The sequence below is a fragment of the Pseudophryne corroboree genome, chromosome 1 (assembly GCF_028390025.1).
Source record: "Pseudophryne corroboree isolate aPseCor3 chromosome 1, aPseCor3.hap2, whole genome shotgun sequence".
Classification (NCBI taxonomy): Eukaryota; Metazoa; Chordata; class Amphibia; order Anura; family Myobatrachidae; genus Pseudophryne; species Pseudophryne corroboree.
The window spans coordinates 311304240-311327861 of NC_086444.1; the positions used below are offsets into that span (position 1 = coordinate 311304240).

General features: G+C 44.3%; 1 protein-coding gene across 4 annotated transcripts in view; it reads left to right on the forward strand.

Moving 5' to 3' along the window:
• Positions 1 to 20079, forward strand: part of RILPL1 (Rab interacting lysosomal protein like 1) — a 58507-nt gene extending 38428 nt beyond the window's left edge. For 2 of the 4 annotated variants that reach the window (XM_063964497.1, XM_063964499.1), the window contains 2 exons: positions 15408 to 15495; positions 19305 to 19393. In XM_063964497.1, coding sequence (XP_063820567.1) covers positions 15408 to 15495; positions 19305 to 19310 — 94 coding nt within the window. In that variant the 3' untranslated portion in view covers positions 19311 to 19393. Of the gene's footprint in view, positions 1 to 15407; positions 15496 to 19304 lie in introns of all 4 variants that reach the window. The other 2 variants (XM_063964496.1, XM_063964498.1) reach the window with 1 other exon arrangement.
• Positions 20080 to 23622: the final 3543 nt, after the last annotated feature.

Here is a 23622-nt window from a genome sequence, read left to right on the forward strand (position 1 = left end):
GGGGTGACTATGGGCCTAAAATTGGGTTCCATTAAGGTCCAGATTTCGGCTCTGTTAATTTTCTTCCAAAAAGAACTGGCTTCACTGCCTGAAGTTCAGACTTTTGTTAAGGGAGTGCTGCATATTCAGCCCCTTTTCTCTGACGTCCTAGTGGATGCTGGGAACTCCGTAAGGACCATGGGGAATAGACGGGCTCCGCAGGAGACTGGGCACTCTAAAAGAAAGATTAGGTACTATCTGGTGTGCACTGGCTCCTCCCACTATGACCCTCCTCCAGACCTCAGTTAGATTTCTGTGCCCGGCCGAGCTGGATGCACACTAGGGGCTCTCCTGAGCTCCTAGAAAGAAAGTTTATTTTAGGTTTTTTATTTTACAGTGAGACCTGCTGGCAACAGGCTCACTGCATCGAGGGACTAAGAGGAGAAGAAGCGAACCTACCTGCTTGCAGCTAGCTTGGGCTTCTTAGGCTACTGGACACCATTAGCTCCAGAGGGATCGACCGCATGGAACTGGCCTTGGTGTTCGTTCCCGGAGCCGCGCCGCCGTCCCCCTTACAGAGCCAGAAGCAAGAAGAGGTCCGGAAAATAGGCGGCAGTCTTCACCAAGGTAGCGCACAGCACTGCAGCTGTGCACCATTGCTCCTCATGCACACTTCACACTCCGGTCACTGAGGGTGCAGGGCGCTGGGGGGGGGGGCGCCCTGAGCAGCAATAAAAACACCTTGGCTGGCAAATATATCACAATATATAGCCCCAGAGGCTATATATGTGATAAATACCCCTGCCAGAATCCATAAAAAAGCGGGAGAAAAGTCAGCGAAAAAGGGGCGGAGCTATCTCCCTCAGCACACTGGCGCCATTTTCTCTTCACAGTGCAGCTGGAAGACAGCTCCCCAGGCTCTCCCCTGTAGTTTGCAGGCTCAAAGGGTTAAAAAGAGAGGGGGGGCACTAAATTTAGGCGCAATATTGTATATACAAGCAGCTATTGGGAAAAATTCACTCAATATAGTGTTAATCCCTAAATTATATAGCGCTCTGGTGTGTGCTGGCATACTCTCTCTCTGTCTCCCCAAAGGGCTGTGTGGGGTTCTGTCCTCAGTCAGAGCATTCCCTGTGTGTGTGCGGTGTGTCGGTACGGCTGTGTCGACACGTTTGATGAGGAGGCTTATGTGATGGCAGAGCAGATGCCGATAAATGTGATGTCGCCCCCTGTGGGGCCGACACCAGAGTGGATGGATAGGTGGAAGGTATAAACCGACAGTGTCAACTCCTTACATAAAAGGCTGGATGACGTAACAGCTATGGGACAGCCGGCTTCTCAGCCTGCGCCTGCCCAGGCGTCTCAAAGGCCATCAGGGGCTCAAAAACGCCCGCTCCCTCAGATGGCAGACACAGATGTCGACACGGAGTCTGACTCCAGTGTCGACGAGGTTGAGACATATACACAATCCACTAGGAACATCCGTTACATGATCCCGGCAATAAAAAAATGTGTTACACATTTCTGACATTAACCCAAGTACCACTAAAAAAGGGTTTTCTGTTTGGGGAGAAAAAGCAGGCAGTGTTTTGTTCCCCCATCAAATGAGTGAATGAAGTGTGAAAAAGCGTGGGTTCCCCCGATAAGAAACTGGTAATTTCTAAAAAGTTACTGATGGCGTACCCTTTCCCGCCAGAGGATAAGTTACGCTGGGAGATATCCCCTAGGGTGGATAAGGCGCTCACACGTTTGTCAAAAAAGGTGGCACTGCCGTCTTAGGATACGGCCACTTTGAAGGTACCTGCTGATAAAAAGCAGGAGGCTATCCTGAAGTCTGTATTTACACACTCAGGTACTAGACTGAGACCTGCAGATAGTGCTGCTGCAGCGTGGTCTGTAACCCTGTCAAACAGGGATACTATTTTGCGAACATAAGACGTCGTCTTATATATGAGGGATGCACAGAGGGATATTTTGCCGGCTGGCATCCAGAATTAATGCAATGTCCATTCTGTCAGGAGGGTATTAGAGACCTGACACTGGACAGGTGATGCTGACTTTAAAAGGCACATAGAGCCTTATAAGGGTGAGGAATTGTTTGGGGATGGTCTCTGGGACCTCGTATCCACAGCAACAGCTGGGAAGAAAATTTTTTACCTCAGGTTTCCTCACAGCCTAAGAAAGCACTGTATTATCAGGTACAGTCCTTTCGGCTTCAGAAAAGCAAGCGGGTCAAAGGCGCTTCCTTTCTGCACAGAGACGAGGGAAGAGGGAAAAAGCTGCACCAGTCAGCCAGTTCCCAGAATCAAAATTCTTCCCCCGCTTCCTCTGAGTCCACCGCATGACGCGGGGGCTCCACAGGCGTAGCCAGGTACGGTGGGGGGCCGCCTCAAAAATTTCAGCGATCAGTGGGCTCGCTCACAGGTGGATCCCTGGATCCTTCAAGTAGTATCTCAGGGGTACAAGCTGGAATTCGAGGTGTCTCCCCCCCGCCGTTTCCTCAAATCTGCCTTGCCGACAACTCCCTCAGGCAGGGAGGCTGTGCTAGAGGCAATTCACAAGCTGTATTCCCAGCAGGTGATAGTCAAGGTGCCCCTACTTCAACAAGGACGGGGTTACTATTCCACACTGTTTGTGGTACCGAAACCGGACGGTTCGGTGAGACCCATTTTAAATTTGAAATCCTTGAACACATACATAAAAAAATTCAAGTTCAAGATGGAATCGCTCAGGGCGGTTATTGCAAGCCTGGAGGAGGGGGATTACATGGTATCCCTGGACATCAAGGATTCTTACCTACATGTCCCCATTTACCATCCTCACCAGGAGTACCTCAGATTTGTGGTACAGGATTGCCATTACCAATTCCAAACACTGCCGTTTGGACTGTCCACGGCACCGAGGGTCTTTACCAAGGTAATGGCAGAAATGATGATACTCCTTCGAAAAAAGGGAGTTTTAATTATCCCGTACTTGGACGATCTCCTTATAAAGGCGAGGTCCAAGGAGCAGTTGTTGGTCGGAGTAGCACTATCTCGGGAAGTGCTACAACAGCACGGATGGATTCTATACATTCCAAAGTCACAGCTGGTTCCTACCACACGCCTACTGTTCCTGGGGATGGTTCTGGACACAGAACAGAAAAAAGTGTTTCTCCCGCAGGAGAAAGCCAAGGAGCTGTCATCTCTAGTCAGAGACCTCCTGAAACCAAAACAGGTATCGGTGCATCACTGCACACGAGTCCTGGGAAAAATGGTAGCTTCTTACGAAGCAAAATTCCATTCGGCAGGTTCCATGCAAGAACCTTTCAGTGGGACCTCTTGGACAAGTGGTCGGGATTGCATCTTCAGATGCATCAGCTGATAACCCTGTCTCCAAGGACCAGGGTATCTCTACTGTGGTGGCTGCAGAGTGCTCATCTTCAAGAGGGCCGCAGATTCGGCATACAGGACTGGGTCCTGGTAACCACGGATGCCAGCCTTCGAGGCTGGGGGGCAGTCACACAGGGAAGAAATTTCCAAGGACTTTGGTCAAGTCAGGAGTCGTCCCTACACATAAATATTCTGGAACTGAGGGACATTTACAATGCCCTAAGTCTGGCAAGGCCTCTGCTTCAAAACCAGCCGGTACTGATCCAATCAGACAACATCACGGCAGTCGCCCATGTAAACCGACAGGGCGGCACAAGAAGCAGGATGGCGATGGCAGAAGCCACAAGGATTCTCCGATGGGCGGAAAATCACGTCTTAACACTGGCAGCAGTGTTCATTCCGGGAGTGGACAACTGGGAAGCAGACTTCCTCAGCAGACACGACCTACACCCGGGAGAGTGGGGACTTCATCCAGAAGTCTTCCAACTGTTGGTAAACCGTTGGGAAAGGCCACAGGTGGACATGATGGCGTCCCGCCTAAACAAAAAACTAGATATTGCGCCAGGTCAAGGGACCCTCAGGCGATAGCTGTGGACGCTCTAGTGACACCGTGGGTGTACCAGTCGGTTTATGTATTCCCTCCTCTGCCTCTCATACCAAAGTTACTGAGAATAATAAGAAAACGAGGAGTAAGAACGATACTCGTGGTTCCGGATGGGCCAAGAAGAACTTGGTACCCAGAACTTCAAGAAATGATATCAGAGGACCCATGGCCTCTACCGCTCAGACAGGATCTGCTACAGCAGGGGCCCTGTCTGTTCCAAGACTTACCGCGGCTGCGTTTGACGGCATGGCGGTTGAATTCCGGATCCTAAAGGAAAAGGGCATTCCGGAGGAAGTCATTCCTACGCTGATAAAAGCCAGGAAAGAAGTAACCGCAAACCATTATCACCGTATTTGGCGAAAATATGTTGCGTGGTGTGAGGCCAGGAAGGCCCCAACAGAGGAATTTCAGCTGGGTCGTTTTCTGCACTTCCTACAGTCAGGAGTGACTATGGGCCTAAACTTGGGTTCCATTAAGGTCCAGATTTCGGCTCTGTCGATTTTCTTCCAGAAAGAACTGGCTTCACTGCCTGGAGTTGAGACATTTGTAAAGGGAGTGCTACATATTCAGCCCCCTTTTGTGCCTCCTGTGGCACCTTGGGATCTCAACGTGGTGTTGAGTTTCCTAAAATCACATTGGTTTGAGCCACTTAAAACTGTGGATTTGAAATATCTCACGTGGAAAGTGGTCATGTTATTGGCCTTGGCTTCGGCCAGGCGTGTGTCAGAATTGGCGGCTTTGTCATGTAAAAGCCCTTATCTGATTTTCCATATGGATAGGGCAGAATTGAGGACTCGTCCCCAGTTTCTCCCTAAGGTGGTATCAGCTTTTCACTTGAACCAACCTATTGTAGTGCCTGCGGCTACTAGGGACTTGGAAGATTCCAAGTTACTGGACGTAGTCAGGGCCTTAAAAATTTATATTTCCAGGACGGCTGGAGTCAGGGAAACTGACTCGCTTTTTATCCTGTAGGCACCCAACAAAATAGGTGCTCCTGCTTCTAAGCAGACTATTGCTCGCTGAATTTGTAGCACAATTCAGCTGTAGCATTCTGCGGCTGGATTGCCGCATCCTAAATCAGTAAAAGCCCATTCCACGAGGAAAGTGGGCTCATCTTGGGCGGCTGCCCGAGGGGTCTCTGCTTTACAACTTTGCCGAGCTGCAACTTGGTCAGGGGCAAACACGTTTGCAAAATTCTACAAATTTGATACCCTGGCTGAGGAGGACCTTGAGTTCTCTCATTCGGTGCTGCAGAGTCATCCGCACTCTCCCGCCCGTTTGGGAGCTTTGGTATAATCCCCATGGTCCTTACGGAGTTCCCAGCATCCACTAGGACGTCAGAGAAAATAAGATTTTACTCACCGGTAAATCTATTTCTCGTAGTCCGTAGTGGATGCTGGGCGCCCATCCCAAGTGCGGATTGTCTGCAATACTTGTATGTAGTTATTGCCTAACTAAGGGTTATTGTTGAGCCATCTGTTGAGAGGCTCAGTTATATTTCATACTGTTAACTGGGTATAGTATCACGAGTTATACGGTGTGATTGGTGTGGCTGGTATGAGTCTTACCCGGGATTCAAAATCCTTCCTTATTGTGTCAGCTCTTCCGGGCACAGTATCCTAACTGAGGTCTGGAGGAGGGTCATAGTGGGAGGAGCCAGTGCACACCAGATAGTACCTAATCTTTCTTTTAGAGTGCCCAGTCTCCTGCGGAGCCCGTCTATTCCCCATGGTCCTTACGGAGTTCCCAGCATCCACTACGGACTACGAGAAATAGATTTACCAGTGAGTAAAATCTTATTTTTGTGCCTCCAGTGGCACCTTGGGATCTCAACGTAGTGTTGGATTTCCTAAAGTCGCATTGGTTTGAGCCACTTAAAACCGCGGAGCTAAAATATCTCACGTGGAAAGTGGTCATGCTGTTGGCTTTGGCTTCGGCCAGGCGTGTGTCAGAATTGGCGGCTTTGTCATGTAAAAGCCCTTATCTGATTTTTCATATGGATAGGGCGGAATTGAGGACTCGTTCCCAATTCCTTCCTAAGGTGGTATCAGCTTTTAATTTGAACCAACCTATTGTGGTGCCTGCGGCTACTCGGGACTTGGAGGATTCCAAGTTGCTGGACGTAGTCAAGGCCCTGAAAATCTATTTCCAGGACAGCTAGAGTCAGGGAAACTGACTAGCTATTGATCCTGTATGCACCCAACAAGCTGGGTGCTCCTGCTTCAAAGCAGACTATTGCTCGCTGGATCTGAAAAAATAGCACGATTCAGCTTGCACATTCTGCGGCTGGACTGTCGCATCCTAAATCAGTGAGAGCCCATTCCACGAGGAAGGTGGGCTCTTCTTGGGCGGCTGCCCGAGGGGTCTCGGCTTTACAACTTTGCCGAGCTGCTACTTGGTCGGGTTCAAACACATTTGCAAAATTCTACAAGTTTGATACCCTGGCTGAGGAGGACCTTGAGTTTGCTCATTCGGTGCTGCAGAGTCATCCGCACTCTCCCGCCCGTTTGGGAGCTTTGGTATAATCCCCATGGTCCTTACGGAGTTCCCAGCATCCACTAGGACGTCAGAGAAAATAAGAATTTACTCACCGGTAATTCTATTTCTCGTAGTCCGTAGTGGATGCTGGGCGCCCATCCCAAGTGCGGATTGTCTGCAATACCTGTATATAGTTATTGCTTAACTAAAGGGTTATTGTTTGGAGCCATCTGTTGAGAGGCTCAGTTGTTATTCATACTGTTAACTGGGTATAGTATCACGAGTTGTACGGTGTGATTGGTGTGGCTGGTATGAGTCTTACCCGGGATTCCAAATCCCTTCCTTATTGTGTCAGCTCTTCCGGGCACAGTTTCCTAACTGAGGTCTGGAGGAGGGGCATAGAGGGAGGAGCCAGTGCACACCAGGTAGTCCTACTTCTTTCTTAGATGTGCCCAGTCTCCTTCGGAGCCCGCTATTCCCCATGGTCCTTACGGAGTTCCCAGCATCCACTACGGACTACGAGAAATAGAATTACCGGTGAGTAAATTCTTATTTTTTGATTTGCTCTTAACGCTGCACTCAGGAACAATATGTTTTTCTCAGCCATATGTGCATCTATATGGCAGTTTAACAAATCCTTACTATACAGGGCCTACGCAAATAGTAATTATCCATTAGGCAATTTAGGCTCCTGCCCAGGACCCAGTGAGTCTTAAATTGTTTAAAACCTTATGTGTGTTTATTTTGACAAACAGGGGTCACAAACCAGTATCCCTCATTTACCTGGGGTCCCATGGTGTCTTACTCTGTCTTTGGGCTGATATTCGGGGATACAGTCAAAATACCAGCTGTCGGAATCCCGACACATCCCTGAGGTAAGTACTGGGGTTAGGGTTAGGTATTAGGGGTAGGGTTAAAGTTAGGATGTGGGGGAGGTTAGGGACAGGCTGTGGGGGGCGCGTTTAGGTTTAGGCTGCGGTAGGTGGTTAGGGTTAGACTGTGGGAGGGGTGGGTTAGGAGTAGGGTAAGAATCCTTTTTTTTTTTTTTTTTTTTTACTTTTCTTTATTGAAGCAGCAGATCACAACATATGTAATTGTGTTTGGATAAAACATTACATATAGTGAAGTACATCAGAAGTTCCAACAAATAATATCAAAGAACGAAGACACATAGAAGGATGATAAATATATCATACAATAAAGAATATATGAAATAGGAAGGGTCAGGAGTTATGGCAATCAGACAAAACTCGTTAAATGGAGATGGGAGGATCTTGGAGAAAAACTAGTATTACGGAAGCACCTGGTAATGGCCTCATGAAAAACATTTATTTGATTCACTAAGAGGAGAATAGGGTAATAATTGTACATTATATGTCATTACCCAATCCCAGTTTTTGTTTCAGAGAGTTTGATGATAGATTACGAAAGGTAATAATGGGAGTCCCCATCCCAGCGAGTGGGGAGCAACCCTCTGCATATAGCCACAACTCCATTTTCCTAATCCTTATGTGTCACAATATAAAAAGCATATTAACAAAAAGAGGAAATTCAAACCTCTGAATGTACAAAATGAAATAACACACATGGAGGGTTTCAGCGGGGACACTGAAACCGACCAAACATTCTTTCATAAAACAAATGATTAACATATCGAGAAAAAACATTTACAAAGACGAAATCGGTTTTGTAATTGACATCTCAGGGGGGATATAGTAAAAGGTAAACCATAGGGCCCAACCTTAAGGGAGGAGGTCGCAAAAGGGATATATCACGGAACAATAATAATGGCCCTCAGCGATTAGGTGACCTTGTAGAGGGGGAAGTTGGTGAGCTCAGAGGGGTAGAGGAAGATAATAAATGCTTGCGAGCATCATCTGAGTCATCCACAAGTGTTTTTGTGATTCAACCAAAAATTTACAGACTAATGAGAAAGCTTTGCGTTTTTGGGTGACTACCGCTGAGAAATCTTGGAAAACCAAGATGAAACCAAAATATGATTATCATCAATAATTAATTGACCCAGTTTTATATGTGCTCTTAGTATCATTTTCTTGGTCCTAAAATCAAAATAGCGGGCTACCACTGGTCTGGGGCGGGAGTTAGGGCCTTTCTATTCCTACCCTATGTGCCCGTTCAATTTGTGGGAATTCCACTGTGTCAGGGACATGTAAAGCACGGGCTAGTTTGGAGGTTAAAAATTCTCCCAGGGCTGAGGGTTTCACATGCTCCGGGATGCCGATAAAGCACAGATTATTTCTTCGATTTCTATTTTCAAGATCATTTAATTTATCTTGACGTTCCCGGAACATTGTGATTGAAGAATTAGCTGAGGATTGTATAGCCTAAGCCGTATCTTCCACATCACTTACCCTTTGTTCCAATTCTGAGATTCTTGAAGTGTTAGAGCATGGGTCTTCAACCTGCGACCCTCCAGCTGCTGTGGAACTACACATCCCAGCATGCCCTGCCTCAGTTTTAGCATACCTTAATAGCAAAACTGTGGCAGGGCATGCTGGGATGTGTAGTTTCACAGCAGCTGGAGGGCCACAGGATGAAGACCCATGTGTTAGAGGAAACGAATCCTTGAATTCATCCAGTTTTTTATCAATGTGGGGCATAAACACTGAGAGAATTTCTTTAGCAGTTTGAGACACTGGGATTGAGGATTCCAGCTGGGGGATTGGATCAGAATCGGCAGCCATTGTAGCTGTAGATTGTGAGTCCTGGGAGGAGGAGTTTTTGAGATTTTATTCTGACCATATTATCTGAGGTATTTTTGTTCAGGAATTTCTCCATCAACTGGTAAAAGTTAACAAGATAAGCCAAGGAAATGCAAGTGAAGCTCACCAACAACTTAAATCTAGTGTTCAAGGTACATTTCAGAAAAGAAGGGTATAATCCCTCTTAAGGATGTGTTAAAATAAACAGTGTCACATTGGAGGTTTTAGGTACTAGTAGTATAGTACTAAAGTGAGTACCCGGTTGAAATGGCACAAATGTAAAGTAATTAGTCAATTCATACGAATACTATAACAGGAGGTAATCCTGTCATTCAATGTTACATTATATAAGAGAAAAACATTCTGCTGATATAAGTGGTACCAGTAGAGAGATGGAGCATAACTCAAGAGACATCTCATAAGTACAATGCACCCATTTTTGTTTTTTTCCACCTGACTTTCACCTAAGATATCAAATGAAAGTATTATCTCATATATATATATATGCCTGGCCAAGGAGTGGGTCAGTATTTGACACAATCCGCAGTGCACTATTTTGAATGATGAAGAGCGAAATTTAGTTTGCAATAATACTTTGCACCAGTAGGCAGCGTAACATATGATGACCACCAATGAGCAGGGTAGCGCCTGAAAAGATCCAAGGTGCACACACAATAAGCCACGGATGTATTATAAATACTAACCGCTAGGTGGCAGTGCGTATTAGTGATGTGTTATCACAGCAAACATTAACATCAGTAAATGTGAACTCTTGAAGTACAATGTCAGGAGTTATGGAGACACCCTTGTGCATACCCTGGGATCAGAGTAGCACCATTTCAAGGTTTAACACTATAGTGGACCTATTGCTTATGTGTGGGCAATATAATTCAGTTGTAGTAGATAGTATAATAGGGAAACACTAAACAATAACCATTAGACATATAACAGTGCACCAAACAGCACACGTAGGTGATGGCTTATGAAGAGTATAGTCTTGCAGATAAGTATAGTTCAATGGTGTTTGTCCCACAATAATAAAATCAATGTGAAAGTTAATGGAAGCAGTCACAATATCCAAATATGCTAGAACACCATCCCAGGTACTATTTCAGCCACAAGAAGAGCAGTTGTAATTAAAAATATCAGGTACAGCTCATCTCAAGCTATAGAGCAATTTAGCAAAGTGTAAATGGTCGTTTGGGGAGAGAGTAAAGGTGGGGCACAGGTAACACACAAAGGGGGGGGGGGGGGCGGAAGCGAGATAGGGTATGATCAGGGTGTAGAAAAAGGTGAAAGTTAGCAACAAAAGAAAAAGTGACGAACAAAAGTAATAATGGGGCAGAGTGCAGATCGCCCACATACAGTCACCGGGGAGCACTCAGTTCTCTTCTAGAGAGAGAAGCGTCTGTGGGTTCAAGGACAGATCAGATTCACTGAGCAGCAGCAGCCCAAATGATGGATAGGAATGGTCTCACCGCGGCGTTTCAGAGATGTAGGAGCGGCTAGTAAAACACCACCGCCGATCCACGTTTTCCACAGCAGCGACCTCCACTTGATTTCGGGTACTGTCAGATCCCCCATTGCGGCAGGCAAAGCCAGCTTGGTGGCGCTAATGGGTGGTGCAGTAATTAGCAAGGGGAGACCCAGGTTCGTGGCCACCTCAGGTCTTGCCTTCCACGGGCACAGTCTTCGTCGGGAGGAGAAACAGGATCCGCCCAGAGGACACACGGAGCCGCGGCTACCCCAGCCCCACCAATCACGGGTACAGCCGGGTTGAGAGGAGAGACGAGAGCCGCTGCTATCCCAGCTGCACCAGTCACTGGTACAGCCGGGACAGGAGCAGATGTAAGAGCCGCCGGGAAGATACACAGAGCAGTTGCTATAGTATCTCAGTCCCGCCAGTCACAAACACGGCCAGGTCGGCAGCCTCCGCAGCAAGTCTAGGTGGTGTTAGGAGCAGGCACAGAGCCACAGCCGCCTGGGCCCCGCCGATCAGCAATCCGTGGCTAGCAGCAGCTCGTCGGAGTCATCGTTCGGCAGCCAGAAAACATTGAGGGCAGAAGAGCAGGTATTGTGGCACTGGGACACCCGGGTAGGGTAAGATAGCATTGGGTTGTGGTAATGGAGACTCCACAGCAAGTAGGTCTCTCTCCACGCGGCGACTCAGTTGCGAGCCAGACATCGGGGAAAGGGGCTCTCATAGTCACCCACCTATACAAAAAGGGCATCAATCTGTTCCCCACTATGTGAGGAGATAATCCTCTAAAGCAAGGTGTGCTCAAACGGGCCCAAAATGAGTGGATGCAGTAGATAGTCTGGTGAGCAGAGCTCAGTTAAAATGTGGCCACCTTGGATGCGCCACCCACCGGAAGTCTGGGTAAGAATACTTATCGGGATGTGTTGGGATTCTGGGCGTCAGGATCCCACTGTTGGTTTTCTGACTGTCGGGATCCTGACTGCCGATATTTCGTACCCAACCCGATTTTTAGAATACCGCATCCCCCTTCTGCCCCATTTCACAGACACAGGCAGGCATAAGTGCCAGAATCACGTTTGCACATATGCATATGAGCTTTTGATGTACAAGCAATTTCACCTAAGAAACACTTTACAAATTGGCATAGGTCTCCCTCTGCATCTGCTACACAGTTATTACCTGAAGCTCTTTAGTAGGGGATGTAGTCATTAGGTCAACATTTACAGCATTACAGTATCTATAGTTACAGTGCATCCGGAAAGTATTCAGAGCGCTTTACTTTTTCCGCATTTTGTTACATTACAGCCTTATTCCAAACTGGAATAAATTCTTTTCTCCCCTCAAAATTCTACACACAATACCCCATAGTGACAACGTGACAAAAGTGTTTTTGAGATTTTTGCTAAATAAAAAAGAAGAAGAAATCACATGTACATAACTATTCACAGCCTTTGCTCAATACTTGTTGATGCACCTTTGGCAGCAAATACAGCCTTAAGTCTTTTTGAATATGATGCCACAACCTTGGCACACCTATCTTTGGGCAGTTTCGCCCATTCCTCTTTGCAGCACCTCTCAAACTCCATCAGGTTGGATGGGAAGCGTCGGTGTACAGCCATTTTCAGATCTCTCCAGAGATGTTCAATTGGATTCAAGACTGGGCTCTGGCTGGGCCACTCAAGGACATTCACAGAGTTGTCCTGAAGCCACTCCTTTGATATCTTGGCTGTGTGCTTAGGGTCGTTGTCCTGCTAAAAGATGAACCATCACCCCAGTCTGAGGTCAAGAGTGCTCGCAGGATTTCATTCAGGATGTCTCTGTACATTGCTGCATTCACCTTTCCCTCTATCGTGACTAGTCTCCCAGTTCCTGCCGCTGAAAAACATCCCCACAGCATGATGCTGCCACCACCATGCTTTACTGTAGGGATGGTATTGGCCTGGTGATGAGCGCTGCCTGGTTTCCTCCAAACATGATGCCTGGCCTTTACGCCAAAGAGTTAAATCTTTGTCTCATCTGACCAGAGAATTTTGTTTCTCATGGTCTGAGAGTCCTTCAGGTGCATTTTGGCAAACTCCAGGTGGGCTTACATGTGCTTTTTACTAAGGAGTGGCTTTTGTCTGGCCACTCTACCATACAGGCCTGATTGGTGGATTGCTGCAGAGATGGTTGTCCTTCTAGAAGGTTCTCCTCTCTCCACAGATGAATGCTGTAGCTCTGACAGAGTGACTATCGGACTCTTGGTCACCTCCCTGACTAGGGCCCTTCTCCCCCGATCGTTCAGTTTAGACAACCGGCCAGCTCTAGGAAGAGACCTGGTGGTTCCGAACTTTTTCCATTTACGGATGATGGAGGCCACTGTGCTCATTGGGACCTTCATAGCAGTAGATATTTTTCTGTACCCTTTTCCAGATTTGTGCCTCGAGACAATCCTGTCTCAGAGGTCTACAGACCATTTCTTTTACTTCATGCTTGGTTTGTGCTCAGACATGCACTGTGATGTGTGGGACCTTATATAGACAGGTGTGTGCCTTTCCAAATCATGTCCAATCAACTGACTTTACCACAGGTGGACTCCAATTAAGCTGTAGGAACGTCTCAATGAATAATCAGTGGAAACAGGATGCACCTGAGCTCAATTATGAGCTTCATGGCAAAGGCTGTGAATACTTATGTACATGTGATTTCTTAGTTTTTTATTTTTAATAAATTTGCAAAAATCTAAAAAAAAAAGTTTTTTCCAGGTGCCTCTGAGCCGTCAGGAGTACGTAAATCACTGCTGGACTACCAGGAATTATGTGCCAATATTCTAACCTGTCAACATTTATGATGAATGTTTTCATTATGATTATGTCGATATTCCCATGTCAACATATCATACCACACTCCTCTTGTGTAAATACATTTTCAGTCTAAATTGTGCGGCTTTCCACATTGATTTATATCATATGGTTAAGTAAGATTTGTGTATGTTGATTACTCTTGAAAATGACAACAGAAAATCAATGTTCTTGGCATTGGATGAAACTAATCTAAACATCACATCTGATGTTACATGCGACTAAGGTGGTGCGGCCCGTGCCAATGCACAGATGTCCTGTGTGCAGAACTAGCCACCACCTCTATTTCTATTTGCTGGGCACCCACTGCTGCGATGTATATTACTAATTACATCGCAGAGGGCACCCGGCTCCTTCACTGTATCTGTTTTGACTGTACTCTGCCCATTCCCCCCCACCTCTCAGTGTCTGTAGGGGGTCTCTCTAAACTCCCACACTGCACTGCCATGATTAAATGCAAAAGGAGTGTTATTGCTCTTTTAAACCCTGTGGACAGAACCGACGACGAGCGTTGACCTTGTTAAGATGCTGTTTAGTAAATATGCCTCAGTTACTGGATTATATTTGCCTCGTTCATAAGGGGCTGACACTGGAATCACAAACCACTTCTTTTTTGCTGGTGGTTATCAGTATTTTTAGTTCCTTGTTTCATATTGTTATACATTCTTGAGAATAATCTATGTAAATACATTATACAGGTTGAGTCTCCCTTATCCAAAATGCTTGGGACCAGAGGTATTTTGGATATGGGATTTCTCCGTATTTTGGAATAATTGCATACCATAATGAGATATCATGGTGATGGGACCTAAATCTAAGCACAGAATACATTTATGTTACATATACCCCTTATACACGCAGCCTGAAGGTCATTTTAGCCAATATTTTTTATAACTTTGTGCATTAAACAAAGTGTGTCTACATTCACACAATTCATTTATGTTTCACATACACCATATACACACAGCCTGAAGGTCATTTAATTCAATATTTTTTATAACTTTGTGCATTAAACAAAGTGTGTCTACATTCACACAATTAATTTATGTTTCACATACACCATATACACACAGCCTGAAGGTCATTTAATTCAATATTTTTAATAACTTTGTGTATTAAACAAAGTTTGTGTACATTGAGCCATCAGAAAACAAAGGTTTCACTATCTCACTCTCACTCAAAAAAGTCCGTATTCCGGAATATTCCGTATTTCAGAATATTTGGATATGGGATACTCAACCTGTACTACAATAAAACTTGAACATACAATGCAGATCTGGTGCTCATCCTTTCACATTTACAGCTAAATGGCACAGATACAAACTTTTTTTGTCTGTGTATGTGGGGTAAAGGCCCAGATCCCATAAGGCAAAATTGGTATGGCAATGACCAATTGTGACTATTGGGCCTGATTCAGATTTGTAAGTCAAGCAAATAAGCAAGTAACTTTATATCTGGAACAAACCATGTTGCCATGCAAGGGGAGCAAATACATTTATATTGTTTCTGAGCAGGGTAAATGCTGGCTGCTTCTGCATGTAGCCCACAAATGTTTGACAGCTTTATTTTTACACTGCAATGTAGATTTCAGTTTGAACACACCCCACCTAAATCTAACTCTCTGCACATGTTACATCTGCCCCACCTGCAGTACAACATGGTTTTGCCCAGTTGGTTGCTTTGTTGCTTTACTTACAAACATGAATCAGGCCCATTGACTTCTCAAGTTCGATTTATCAATGTTTTGTTATACTGCATTTGTTGGTGCAATGCACTTAATTAATATCCCAAAATATGAAGTCCATTTTGTATGTATTATACTTTTATAATACATACATATCATATAATACACTGTTTTTATTATTTAAGTGAATGTTATTAATTAGTGACATTCCTTATCTTTATTGCTATGTATTGTCTGTTTTCCAATAGGATGTTTACAGCCATAATGCCCATGGTAGCAGCTGGGTTGATTGCAGATGATCCCACTTTGCAGCCAATCAGAAGGCTTATCTCTCTTGTACGATTCATCTTCATTGTCTCTGCTTTGCTGGGTGTCATTTGTTTTATGTATTATTTTGCATGTAGTGTGCGTGTGTTTTCATGTGTTGCTGGTAACATTCTGACTGGCTGATAGTGGGATTGATAAACAGAAAAGATGCTTCCAGCTGCCAATCAGAATGGCCAGTCATAATCTGTATGCACAATACACCATCACTTCATAAGTCTCAGTGGTGCAGTAGGTACATGCCTTCATCATGGGGAGATAACGAAGAAGCAAAAATATGGCGAGCTTATTCCCTTGTACAGGGGAATATTGAAAAAAGACATCAAGATTTAAATTAAATAGAATTGACAATAGATTAGTGCCAATTTGTTTTTTCTTAATGAACATAAACCAAAACATTGGTTCTAACCCCAAATGTATTCAGTGGTGCGACATGGTATAGTTTTAGAAAACTGGTAATGCAGCTCTCAGATATGTGGGAATTTTGGGGGGAATTTGCTGGGTCTAGCAAGCTGGAAAATTCCCGGGTCACTGCTCCATGACCCTGGTTGGGAGCAGGGTCGTGGACTTGGGACTTAGGGCCTAATTCAGACCTGATCGCAGCAGCAAAAATGATCTCTAATGGGCAAAGCCATGTGCACTGCAGGTGGGGCAGATGTAACATGTACAGAGAGAGTTAGATTTGAGTGGGGTGTGTTCAAACTGAAATCTAAACTGCAGTGTAAAAATAAAGCAGGCAGTATTTACCCTGCACAGAAAGAAACTAACCCACCCAAATCTAACTCTCTCTGCACGTTACATCTGCTCTGCCCCACCTGCAGTGCACATGGGGGGGTAATTCCAAGTTGATCGCAGCAGGATTTTTGATAGTAACTGGGCAAAACCATGTGCACTGCAGGGGAGGCAGATATAACATGTGCAGAAAGAGTTAGATTTGGGTGGGTAATTTTATTTCTGTGCAGGGTAAATACTGGCTGCTTTATTTTTACACTGCAAATTAGATTGCAGATTGAACACACCACACCCAAATATAACTCTCTCTGCACATGTTATATCTGCCTCCCCTGCAGTGCATATGGTTTTGCCCAGTTGCTATCAAAAATCCTGCTGCGATCAACTTGGAATTACCCCCATGGTTTTGCCCATTAGAGAAAGATTTTGCTGCTGCGATCAGGTCTGAAATAGGCCCTAGGCTGTTTCCTTTCACACATGCAGAAATCCCAGGTTTTTGTGCATTCACGTGCAAAAACCCAGGATATTAGGTGTATGTGTGAAAGGGGTATTATTGATCCTTTACAGTCTGGGATGGAAGAATCTAACCACATTTCACATCATGCAGTAAAGACACTGTGCCACCTACTTTCTTTGCCTGCAACTCATTTTTGGTACAGTGTTGCAGACTTCTTAATTTCTGAAGTTCATTTCTGCTGCTGGAGCAGGACCACAGCTCCTGTGTTATAGACCCTACAGATTAGGCGATTTCACTGAAAGATATGAACGATATCGTTAATGTCTTTCAGTGTGTAGGCACCAACGATGAATGATGCGTGGCCCCTCGCTCGTACATCTTTGGTGCCGGCTCGCTTATACATGCATGCCAATATGGACAATCTCGTCCATATTAGCACCGGGCACCTCGGCGGCATATCGCCTTATGTGTATGGCCCTTTAGTCCCCTTGCACCCAGTGTAGAGCTAATATATTACAGGAATTCTTTGATCAGATACAGGACTGTGTGAGGGTTGCATGTATGATTAAAAAAATATATATATATGGAGACCATGTATCAGACAGTGCTACCGTCAATGGGGCAGATGTATTAAGCCTGGAGAATGCATAAAGAAGTGATAAAGCAGTGATAAGTGCAAGGTGATAACGCACCAGCCAATCAGCTCATAACTCAATTTACATATTAGAGATGATTGGCTGCTATGTTATCACCTTGCACTTGTCACTGCTTTATCACTTCTTGATGCCTTCTCCAGGCTTAATACATCTGCACCAATGTTCTTAATAAATGTAATAATCTTGTACATACTATACAACTGTCATTTTTCACACAGTAATAAGCATTTAAAGAAACACATTTGTACATGGTGAAATGCAGTGGTCCTTTGTGCACTCCTCATGCTATGCAGTGTGGCACTAACAGCATGTTCTAACACAGCAATTATTTGTACATTGTAGTAAGAGAAGACTTCATATGTTTTTGTCCAACGTCACTACACTGCTAAACATTATAGCCATTTCAAATAATGTGCTAAAGGGGCAAATATGTTCTGGAGGTCACAGAAATATTGACCTAAAGCAGAGACAAGTAGCTACTGCTGTTTTGTATTGAGAAATTGACCTTGCAGATTCTTACAGTTACATATTCGGAATGCCAAATGAGAATAAATAAAAAAAAATGGAACAATAGAAGATACTGAGGGCTTTGCCAGCACTGCCATATATGATACGAATGCACAGACTGTTTAAAGTGGGGACAGAAGGTATTGCAGGTTTGCAAATAAAATGTGCAGTGTTATAATAGTAGTAGACCCTAACTGTATTAAAGTTAGCTCAACAGACTTATTGTTAAAATAAACCTGATGAATCTTTCTAAATGTTGCCCATTTAGTACAGAAAAATGAAATATAAGAAAGTTTCATTAGATGCCTCATAGCTGCAGCATTAAAAATGTGCTTATTTTTTACTTCTATTCCTACATCCTTGGTGGATGTGGGTACCAATACCTAGCCACAGTATTCCATACTGTCATAGTGTTTTTTCTATGTAGACAAAAGTCATTGGACTCAGTAACCGGATGGACTGGCCAGCTCAGTGTCCAGATCTTAACCGCACTAACTACTTAAATGACAATTTTTGTTCCCCAAAAACAGCTCAGAAATTTTGGTGGGAAGGGGGGGGGGGCTTTATGAGTGAAATAGAGGAAGAACAAGAGTTTGACCTTATCCAAAATGATTTTAGAAAAAATTAATAAAAAATTGAGGATTTCTTTTTTTCTGGGGAGGGGGCTTGATTTACACTTTCCAGTGGCTGCTATTGTCTGCAGCTGTAAGGTGGGGGTCCTGCCGTGCTGACCAATCAGCAGTGATTGGCAGCAGGGCAAACACAGGGGCAGGGTGCGGGAAGACAGAGGGACCTTCCGGTCACCCTGAGAGCAGCAGCAGAGGGAAGTTTCTCTTCCCTGCAGCTGCTAACACTATATATGACTGGTCGCATCCTGTGTGAGCAGGTGAGATAAAGCACTTGCTGGTATGGTTGCATCTAAAGCGACCATGCCAGGCAAGTGGTTAAGAACCTTTGGGATGCATTGAAGCAACAGATGGGTTCTAGACCACCTCGACCTTGTTCAGAGTCACAGTTGGTCGCCATACTTAAGGCGGAATGGCAAAACATACCACCTTCCATTGTCCAGTAATTTGTGGACAGTTTGCCAAGAAGGGTGTCTGCAGTAATCCCTGTTCGTGGTGGATCTACGAAGTACTGGCGTCAATAAAATGTCATTGATCGGTTTGCGGTCTGTGTCCAATCACCTTTGTCTATATAGCGGATCTACCATTTAGAACTGCAGGAAAAAAACTTCAGTAGCTCATTGACCAAGTATAAATTCTCATAGTTCATTTTCCCCCATAATTATCATTGTTCGCCTAACACTCTGGAGCTGTGCATCAGAAAAACAATACTCTAATGACTTGTAATTATATTTAAATGCCTATCTAAATGTACCGAGCTAGATAAGGAAAGATTTGCCCGGATTGGAGAGGTGAAGTCATTGTTGTAGTGTATATCTGACACTGTTTATTCTCTTTCCATAGGTTTAGTTTTTTCTCAAGGGACAAGAAACGGATGCCCATGCAGCAGAAAAACGTCACCTTACAGGAATCCTTTGGTGTCTGGGCAGATTACAATAGAGACGATAGTTACACAGAACAGGGACAAGAAGCTTTACAGCACATGTGACTGAACCAGTGTGGCAGTGTGTGTGTGTGTGCGCGCGCGTGCGTGCGCGCATTCCCAGCAGCTGGTGTTTGTTTTGCCTTACATGCCTGAAATCATTTCACCTTGCAGTAACCACACATAACACGCTGGGCAAGGTTACATGTTTACCAGGGAATAAAAAAGAAGAAAATTGCTCTTTGCATGCTGCAGAGAGAAAAAAATAACTTTTTAGGAATTTAACACAAAATACTTTTTAGTGGCACTATTTTATACCAGGAGAGCAGGACAAAGTGGTGATCCAGTGCCTATGTATGCCACCAACACGCTGTTTAGGTATTGTATATGCTTGTCAATATGGAAGCTGCAGTAGATGGTTCTTAGTCTGGTGTGAGATCCTTGAGCAATAGAACACTGACACTAAGAGACACTGGGGTTTCCACTGAAAAGAAAGTGAACGCCACTATTTACAAATAACAACTGGCAGATATTAGTCATATTACTGTGTAACTTAAAGCCATGTGAATTAGTGTGTGGTAACAGGTATTTATCTGAGGGTGCTACAGAAGATTGTGGTGCCCTAAAAATAAAATGATTAATACACAACTTTTATAAAATGTGGAAATTAAAAAGGAAAATGGACACTACAAATAAGATGGATTGGTTTCTAAGCATTACTATCCAAAGCAAACCAGTAGCTAGTAGAAACGACAATCGCATGATTTCTTCATCTCATCAGACTAGACCAGTGGTTCCCAACTGTGTGCCTAGGCACCCTGAGGTGCCGCGGGACACTTGCAGGGGTGCCTCAGGTTGGTGGTCCAGGACCAGTTCAAACTATTTATTGTCAATGTAACAGGCAGAACTAGTGCTTGTGGCTGCCAATCATAAAATAGGTGTACAAACAGAAGTGAATCCTGTCACTCACCACAGAACTGAACCTAAGGATGATGTCTAAATATAATTTACTTTAATTTAAAATTTCTTTCTAAATTTCTCAGTAAGAAACTTTTGGCCTAGGGGTGCCGTGAAAAAAATTCTGATACTCCAGGGAGCCGTGATTCAAAAAAGTTTGGGAACCACTGGACTAGACTACATAAAACAGAGGTTGGGCCTTCCCCCAATATCTACAAAACATATTTAAAAAAAAATTAGTGAGTGCAGGTAATACAGAGCTAAAGCACAATTCAAACAGTATTTTGTTATAGACAATAGCATGAGAAGGCCTCATAACATTTACTCCATACCTGTCATACTGTTCCTCAGTCACCATATGGACTGTTAATAATTATAACATACTGTTGCTGTAAAACACTTCACAATTTATGCATTGTCCAGCTGCAGAACATTGTGGTAGATGTTCTAGTTATCGGAAAATGTCTGACTATAGTCGCTTGAGTCCTACCATTTTATATACCGTAAGTTCCATATACTGCAGTAGCGGCTCCTTTGACCAGAGTGATTATTGGTCAAGTCTATAACTAAATTTGCTACATAAAACACATAAGGGACGGAATTCAGTTGTTTATCGCGCCCGATCTCCTGTCTAAAGTGACGGGGTGTGTGTGTGGAGGTGTTGGCAATATTTATATGGGTTTGTTTTTTTGCGCTGATCGTGTCCAGACAACCTGGATTTAGCTGCATAAAAAGCTAAACCAGACCAAAGTGCTGGGTTTTTGTGCACCCAAATGGGTCACTTTTCGATCGTTTCAGAATGCCACCTCCGGGGTTGCTGAAATGCAGGCACAGGCCGCTGTTCACGACCAGAGTAACAATTGAATTGCTCTGTCAGGCACCCAGCACTCACAGCTGCTGGCGAAAAGAATTGAATTCCGCCCATGGTGTTTATCTAGCTATGGGGGTCATTCCGACCTGATTGCACGCTAGGTTTTTTCGCTGCGATCAGGTCCAAACTGCGCATGCCTATGCACCACAATGCGCAGGCGCGTCGTACGGATGCAAAGCGGATCGTTGCTGAGCAATGGATTTTACGAAGAATCCATTCACACAGCCGATCGCAAGGAGATTGACAGGAAGAGGGCATTTGTGGTTGTCAACTGACTGTTTTCTGGGAGTGGTTGGAAAAACGCAGGCGTGTCCAAGTGTTTGCAGGGCGGGTGTCTGACATCAGTTCCGGACAAGAACAGGCTGAAGTGATCGCAGCGGCTGAGTAAGTTCTGAGCTACTCAAACTGCACAAATCTTTTTTGTACCACTCGGCTGCACATGTGATCGCACACTTGCAAAGCAAACATACACTCCCCTATAGGCAGCGACCATCTGTTCGCAGCGCTGCAAAAAATAGCTAGCGAGCGATCACCTCGGAATGACCCCCTATATGTTTCCCACCATCCCAACAGACGTGATCAGATGTTGTTTAGGATTGGCTCTATTTGGGCTCCTACACACATAGGGGACTGAACTGTCCAAATGAATCACAGAAAGGGAACCTAAGTTGTCAGAAGGACTTCCAAAACAATTTGAATAGCAAGACAGATAATATGAGGGTTGTCAAAAAGAAATGCCTAAATGCTCATAACTCAAAATGTATTATAGATACAAATTTTACAATTTTCAGTAAAATACTTTCAAGTCTTAGTAACAGAATGACTCTACTCAAAAAAAAAATCACCATCTGCCCTCAAACATTTTCTCCACCTTTCAAAACAAGCTGTGGAGCCACTTTGGAAAAATTCCAGGGGTTGATGTTAGACCCAGGAACATATGGTGTTTTTAACAACCTCTTTGTCATCAAAATGTTGACCTGGAGACGGTTTTTGAGAGGGCCAAACAGATGAAGGGGCCAAATCAGGACTGTATGGTGGATGTGGCATTATTGCCCACCCCATTTTGGCAATGGCTGCAGATGTTGCCATCGAATTGTGAGGTCTGGCATTGTCGTGGTGTATGATGACATTTGACAGTGGAATTGTTGACCTTTTTTTGCGGATGGCTTCTTTCAGCTTAAGTGTAATAATGTATTGATCACTGTTGATTGATTTGGTTCAAGTAATCAATGAGAATACCACCTCGGCAATCCCAGAAGAATGTGGCCATGACTTTGTTTACGGATCGCTGTGAATTAAACTTTTATGGCCTAGGTGAACTTGGGTGTTTTGATTGCTTTGATTGGGCCTTTGTTTCAAAAGGTCATTGCACACTTCCACCCTCTGGACCTTACGATCCCTGGTTAGTTGCCCTGGAACCCATTTAGCACACACTTTACGATATCCCAAAACATTGATTAGTGTTTCTACAGTGCCATAGCTACATTCAAGTTCTTCACTGATATCTCTGATGGTCACACTATGGTCTTTCTGAATCATGGCATCGACTTTGTGTCGGTTCTCTGCTGTCACTAGTTGATGGTCTGCCACCACGAGGTTTGTCGCACATGGACGATTCTACCGATTTAAAATGCTTCATCCACCTTCTGACATTGCTATTGTCAATTGTACGCGGACCATACGTTTTTTTCAGTCTTCTGTGGATTTCTGTAGCACTGCAGCCGTCTTTTTCCAGATATTCAGTGACCACTCTCTGTTTCATCTTGGATTCCATGGTATTTCTTGGACTACCTAAACAAAAATACATACAGATGTGTCCACTTACATCTTTGCTATTTTGCTCAATTTGGCACAACATGCAAAACACGGCTAAGCTGTTTTTCACGAGTAGCGAGTGGATGGATTTTACATTTTTTTGTTTGCCATAATAGAATATGTATAAAGTAACTTATTAAAGCAAATTAAGAAAAATCACAAGGCATGGCTAAATGGAGTCTTTGGCATGGAAACTCCGTGCCATACATGACAGGATATAGCAAAGATGTATGTGGACACATCTGGATATAGTTAGCAGACATATTAAACTGACAAAGTTTCAAATAAATGTTGCATATTACTATTAGTTATGAGCATTTAGGCATTACTTTTTGGACAACCCTACCTAGTCTATTCACAAAATGCACTTTTAAAGCATTTATCAAGCCATATGGGAAAACATTTTTTAAATACATTTGCTAGACCGTTTCATTTAATAAACAGCCTGTACAGCAGAGCACAATTTATACCCCTTTTCCACTACCTTTAAAAAAACAGGTAAATGTGCGGGGGCGCGCATTTACCCATGTTTTTTCCTAGTGGAAATGCCCCCCCCCGGCAAATTATCCTACCCGGGTATCTTGCCGGGTTGAACA